The sequence below is a fragment of the Mya arenaria genome, chromosome 11 (genome assembly GCF_026914265.1).
Source record: "Mya arenaria isolate MELC-2E11 chromosome 11, ASM2691426v1".
NCBI lineage: Eukaryota > Metazoa > Mollusca > Bivalvia > Myida > Myidae > Mya > Mya arenaria.
This window is the reverse complement of record NC_069132.1, coordinates 59696960-59703931: the sequence shown is the minus strand read 5'-3', so window position 1 is coordinate 59703931 and position 6972 is coordinate 59696960. Positions and strand designations below refer to the sequence as shown.

The window sequence follows — 6972 nt, the reverse complement described above, 5'->3', positions numbered from 1 at the left end:
TTGAATGTTTTGTCTCGTTGCGTATATGTATGGCGCCCTTAACGCTACTCTTTATAAAGAGTTTGGCAGATATGCTTGTTCCTATCTGAAGTTTTAATTGTAGCGATACATTAGTACATATCTATGACAGCGCAACAATGGGAAACCATTCCTGGAAGCAATTGGTTTTTTAATTGCAAGGTTTGAAAGCGTGTACAATTTAGCAGCTGACATCCTCCTTTTTATAATCAATCGCCATGTATACATGCAGAATATTTTCAATGATCAAGGGCCATCTTTGACTTATATCATTGTCTTTATTGTGTTCACTGATTTATGTTTTACAAAAACATTTTACGTGAACATATTTATTGTGGAATTAATTGCATTATTGGTCCTGATCCTGTTGATACATCGCACGATAAAAAATATACGGACTAACGCAGACGCAAATAAAATAACAAAGAGCCTCTTTAAATGTTGAAGAAATACGCACTGTCTCGTGTAATTAACTTCTTGTTTACTGTCGGACCACATCATAACATATTACAATAACAAAATAAAACTGTTTAAACTTTAGAAAAGATTTTATTGTAGCGTTTGACAAATATGCCAGCAAAAACAACAACAAAATATTGACCGCTTGATATAAATACATATAAATAATAGAAAAACCAGCTAGTTAGACGTTTAAAAAAATATCTGTATATTGACTCAAGAAGGTCGCAATACTAATCCTGTGTTTTGAAAACTTCTAAATTATAATTCGAACTGCTCTAAAATTGAATTTAAAAAATCGTCTATTATGTAAAGATTCAGGTGGTTTATTTGGTAATAGTCAAGCAAAATGTACTTAAAATAGAATTGCAAATGTTATAACAGGTTTTTGCTACTGCTTGGACGAGTTTGCTTCTTCATCATATTGAAACAGAATGTCCTGAATTGAGAATTACAGAAAGAGTATATAATTGGATTAATTGCACTTGACAATAAGTAAGACCTCAAACACACATGGTAAGCCATATAGCCATCAATGTCCATGTGTGATACAAAAGAACTGTCCGTTTGGCGAATAATAGCTATCACATAGAATGGTAAGAAACTAGCGATGTACGCTAAAGTGATGAGAAACAACATTAAAGTCGACCGCCCAATGCGGACCCGTAAATGAATGCACTGAGAGCCGTTTGATTTAGAAAGAGAGTCTCGCAAATTCATGTTCTTCTTGGGACATCCGTTTCTATTGTGTATTTGTCTTTCCTGTTCATAGCTAGATTTTCGTTGCATATCCGGAGTGGATCGAAAGGTTAGTCTATTGTCACTGTTTACCGAGTTTGCGTCTAAAGTTACAACCGACATATCGTTATTAGACGCTCCAACAGGAGGTAGAGTCAATAACTCTATGCAATTTTGTGGTTGAGGTTCGATTGAGGTTCCATTGTGATTATTTTCAATTCGCCGATTTTCTGACTGCTCCACCGTAGTCTTCATAACGTCTTTTAATCGTGAATCTTTCAGCACGGTTTCATCTTTACTGACGGTAGGTTCACGTATTACTAAGGTTTGATTAGCTATTTGTTCTCGTTTTCTAGTCAATCTCATCTTTCTATGTCGATAAACTTGAATGCCAACAAAATAGTAAAACACTGACAATGTCGTGAAAATAACGACAGTAATTGCCATCATCGCCACGAAATAAACATGGGGATATACGGACTCATCGAATTTGTTCTCCAATAAACAAGACTTTCCTTCGACATTTCCTAGTTTTACACTACGAGTGCCATAAAACAGTAATGAGGGCCATGTTAAAGACAACGCGAAGACAATACAGCAAATGCTAATGTACTTCGAAGCCTTCGCACTGAATTGTGGACCGTGTGGTCTACAAATACGCCGATACCTGTCAACGGCAATCGCTACCAAAATTAATGCTGATGAACTATTCATGGTATAAGTTGAAAACCTAGATATTTTACACAGCCAGGGTATGTCTAACATTACCGAATATCTCATAATAAATATCTCCATGGGGAGGGTAGTAACACAATTTACCAAATCAAGAGAGGTTAGAAATAGGATGAACATTCTTGATGTGCTTTTCCGCCATTTAAAGAAATACACATATAAAACAATGATATTCCCTGGAGTTCCAATCACCATTAACATGATAGTGTATATTATTGCCGGAAGTTGGAGCTGAAACTGTTGTAGGTTTACTGATTCAATTACCGCCGATTCATCAATGTCATTGGATTTGTTTTTCAGCGTTTCATTCAAAGCCTCAAAGTGGGCCAGTGCTGGTGTTTCCCAATTCATGTCAGTACTCATTCAATGAAAAGCTACATTTATACAAAAACACATATACCTTCCGGATAAATGTTGTGTTATAAATTCAACTTGCATGGAGTTTTGCATTTAATGATTTCGTTTCTGCTTGTTTACCGTTGATTACTTATAACGTTACTTTCATATAACGATACTTTGTACGTCGTAAAATAATTCCTGTTTGAAAATTCATTGCTTGTCCACAACATCACTCATTCTGACACTGGATGTAAATGTAATGTTAACCCTTGAATATTTAATGTTTAAGTTGCATTGTTATTCTTTCTTCATCATCTGCATTCTTCGTTAGCCTTTAGATGGTGCTGGATCTAGAACACACTTTTTTTATTTTGCTTAACGCCATAAACAAAATCAAATTATAACAACGTTTCATAAATCAATTTAATTCACATAAAAATGCCACTTTCACTTGTTTCCTAATCTAAACGTGCACGTGTTTATGTATCGATATGATTGCAGTAGTTTCATAATAGATAGTACAGATAAAGCGTAAAGTGAATTATCGCGTAAACAATATTGCATTGCTTCACACCTCTGCATCACAAGCAGCATGAAATGATCTGCAACATTATGTGTTAGATGAAAAGTGTCCATTAAAGTAGAAATATGTATCGTAATTCTTATTTAATTACGAACTGTTTACTCAATAACTGACGAGGTGATTATTTTGTAAAAACTCCCATCTTCAAGGCTTTCTTTTTAAGTTTTCCAATCCTCCACAACAACTCATTTCCTTCATAGAAAAAACACTTATCCATCTTGTAAAAATATAAATCTGAAGTTGAGTTCTTCAAAGACGTCGCCAGCATGTCTATTACTTTAACGTGTTAATTAAGATCCATGTTAATGTTCGTATTATGCTTCCATCAAAGTTTCACTAATTGCCAGCTTCTTGAACGAAGATATATAGTGTGTTCTGTCGAGACCCTTTACCTGAAAAATAGATTAAACACAGGAAAACTTGAGTACCCAGTACATTTTCTAGAATACTGATAATAATTGTAATTTCATACAACAGGTGCAACAACGTAGTTTCAAGTTAATATTATAAAAACAATATCCCCTTTAGCAAGTTATCATTCCACAAAGCTCGTACAGTCATTTCACCAGGTTTGTTTTCCTGCCCACATGAGACGCCTTATACTAGGCATATCAAGTACAAAATGTGGTGTTTTGTTTTTACAAAGCATCGGTTTGAAAACTGACCCAAAATTGCCGATATGAACAACAAAACAGTAAGACATTTGAAATTCAAAATGACAGTTTATTTAAACATGGAGGAACATAATTATAAACTTAATAAGAAAAGAAACTACCAATATATCAAGTGTTTAAAAGGTAACTAGCGTGGCCGAATAACAACAAATATTTTCATTTTAATATTTATAACAAAACGAATCAAACAGCCACGAAAATTTAAAGTGATAAAAATATTGAACATGAAAATAACACAAAACAGCATATGCAATACCTGTTACTGAGACATATTCCATTTATGAAACGAAATAAATAATTTTGTGTTTTTTTGTTGTTGTTTTCAAATCATGGGTCATGCTATATATAAAATGTGAATCTTAATATAAACGTAATGTAGTTGTATTGTTCATAGACAACAACGAAATAATGTTTTAACGAAATAAGCCCAGTTTCGATGTTCTAGATAAGGATAAGGAAGTAATTTAAAGGACAATCTGGCATGTCAACCGTTTGTAATCATAAAGTAAATTACTACGTTTCTTTCTAAATGTGCAATATGTTTGTATAATTGCAATAAATACCATAGAATGTTAGAAACACAATAAAAAGGTTAATAAGTTCGATCTGATAAAAATATACTCTAGGGACCCGACCCGATAATAAATCACTAAAATTTTGCATAAACACAGGATTACTAATCTCACATCGAAAGCAGTTTTAAAGTTAAAATAAAACTTTTACCAGTACAAGAAGAATTCATTTCTTCACAAAGAGTACATAACAACAAACAGTTTCCAATTTCAGAAAAAATATGTACCAATTATATGTATTTTGTGAGGATTTAATGTGTGTTAAAATACAATATGCACAAGCACGCGCACACGCACACAGACACACCAATACACTTGCACACGAGTGGACACACATACGCCTGTGTGCGTATACAATCATGTACATATACACATACATACACATACGTTCGTTATTTGTGTTATTTCCGGAGACCATCGAAATAACATTGAAAACTATGAAAAGAAATGACATTTTAAATATTGTGTTGTACGTATTTGCCAGAGTTGACTGTTGTAAATGTGTAAATTTCGAAAAGCTCGATAATCCAGAGTAGTTAAAGGTACGTTTTAACAATTAATCAAAGCTATGTCAATGGTAGGTACTGACTAGTAATTTATCGTATCGCTAAAATTGTGATATTGTGCTGTAATCAAATGAACATTCAAATAAAATGATGAATGTTTTATTGAAGTAGACATAGCATTAATACTAAAGATTTAGTTTGCAGCATCGAAACGTTACGAGACAATTGAAGATACATTGTATAATGCAATTACAAGAGCACAGCGGCGGAGCAAATATAATCACTCGTCCGTTAAATTTCCGTCGGACAAGGGGCATAACTTCACATGTAATAAAGACAGCATTTTGGGGACTACTGCACATGTGCATTTGATGCAGGATTTGCAAGTTCCCTTTAAGAATATTCTTGAACGGTTCTCAAATTATGGCCAAGGTAAGTATTTTTTTGCACGACACTGACGCCAAAGACACCAGTGCTATGATATGCATTGTGTCTATTTCGGCGACATATGACCACCTTAAAACCACAGAAAATGGGCTGAAACAGTTATATATTCATTATTTGTTGGAACGTTTTAAACAGTTTAGGTTACACTGTAAGAATATTTACCGAAATCTTTTTCTTCGTAGTCCTAGTCTCCAGTAAAGTGGGCACACGACACACGTCACTCACTTATTTCCATCATTATCTTTTTATTTTTCGAGGATTTCCTTAACTTATGACATTAATCTTAAGATAAGAAGCGTAATTACTAAGCCATGCATTGGAATATTATCAGAAATCTACATATACTCAAAACACATTAAATCTAAAATTAATCCTGGTTTGAGTTCACCATGTCTAGAACGATTTTTAAATTAAGTAAATAAACGCGTGAAGGAAACTAATTTAAGCAGTAAAGCCATATTCAAATTATTTGCATTCATTAGAATAATTAAATATTTACATAGAATCACAGTTGATCCGTCAAGCAATTTAACATTTCAAAACACATTATTGTTTGCTTTCCAGCTATCAATATTTCCGAACGAATTCCCTTCACTGCACATTCTATCAAACACTCGGAGACTGATCAACGAACTAAACAGCCTTTTATATCCTCTGCATCTCTGATAGTTACGCTCTCAAACATTGGCAGCAAATATATTTCGATATCAATAGACAATCAGCGAACGCTTCACTCAACTAAATATTTAGTGAGTTCATGTCTTTGTTGAAGGAATTGCGCAACCAAAATTAACAATTCTAAAATAAGTACAATCGATTGATGAATGGTTAATTTGAGTTGTTTTGTAAATAGAGTGCCTGTGAGGCTTTATTAACGTTGATTCCTTGTCGTTTTGATTATTTTAACCATGCTTATTTTACAACAATTGTGAAACAAGTCATAACAATAATAAGTATGTAAGTCGCTTGATGCGACTAAGTGTTCTCACGTTGTACAAGAAGAGTACCTGGTTGAATTCCGATTGTCTGGCAAGTGACCTGCTGCCATTCTCAAATGCACCAAGGGTGGGACGGTTTGGACAAAAGCAAGGACTTCTTAACGTAACATGCTCTTCGAAAATGGTTATTTGCCTAGTGACTAAAAGACAGACAACAGACTAATACTAGATTTCGATTATACACATGCCTTCTTGTTTCGAAATCACCAGGGAGTACTGCACAGCTCTCACTTTGTATGTTTTGTATGTCTTAGAAAACGGTATTCTTGAATAATTACATGCTGATATTTTCAATTTGATGCGGGTGTGTGAACGTAATTATTTTGTTTCAGCCTTATTCTATTAGCAATGCTCATTTTATTGAAACAATTTTAGTAAGCAAAGAAGAAAAACAATATGTTGTAATATTTCCATATGAAAATATTACAATGAATGATTAAATAGAGTCAGACAAGGATATGGTTGCTCGCGTGTTCCGTAAGACCGTTGAAATAATTATATTACTAACAAGACCGGTTTAAATATGACAATTGCCTATGGGGAAATGGAGTGGGTTTTTTTTTAATCGTACATGTCCATCAATCTACTTTGATCTGGGTAATTAAATGAACGTTAATGTTCTGATATATAAAAGTGTATGAATGATCGTGCTGTTATACATAATAGAGAATAAAGCGAAGACCAAAGGCAAAACTTATACAAGTACAATGTGTCCTGTGAGAGGAAAACTTCATCGAATATTTTTTGCAAATTCTATTTGTTTCAAATCTGTAGGGTTTTGTCTTGATTTGATCCCCCTTTTTCATCAGTAATGAGTGGGTGTTTTCAAGTCTGTAAGCCTACAAAACATTTATACTTCCGCTTAGAGATTCTATTTATACATAATACCTGAGGCTTTGGTGAAAT

The 6972-nt window shown here is 33.7% G+C and overlaps 1 protein-coding gene across 4 annotated transcripts; it reads right to left on the bottom strand.

Annotated features, from left to right (window-relative positions):
* Nucleotides 1–553: 553 nt before the first annotated feature.
* On the bottom strand, nucleotides 554–5702 carry LOC128209958 (tachykinin-like peptides receptor 99D). Of its 4 annotated transcripts, none has more exons than XM_052914234.1 (3): nucleotides 5568–5702; nucleotides 5231–5336; nucleotides 554–3261 (listed from the first exon to the last, which is right to left on the bottom strand). In XM_052914234.1, the coding sequence occupies exon 3, from the start codon at nucleotides 2308–2310 to the stop codon at nucleotides 853–855; it is 1458 nt and encodes a 485-aa protein (XP_052770194.1). In that variant the 5' UTR covers nucleotides 2311–3261; nucleotides 5231–5336; nucleotides 5568–5702; the 3' UTR covers nucleotides 554–852. The 4 variants fall into 4 exon arrangements, with proteins under 4 accessions (XP_052770194.1, XP_052770193.1, XP_052770195.1 ...); XM_052914233.1 differs by having other exon boundaries at nucleotides 5231–5461; nucleotides 5568–5678; XM_052914235.1 differs by having other exon boundaries at nucleotides 5231–5350; nucleotides 5568–5668.
* Between the last annotated feature and the right edge of the window lie 1270 nt (nucleotides 5703–6972).

What these genes read in the sequence shown, in the direction of transcription:
- LOC128209958 (XM_052914234.1), bottom strand. Translation starts at nt 2,310, where the DNA reads ATGAGTACTGACATGAATTGGGAAACACCAGCACTGGCCCACTTTGAG.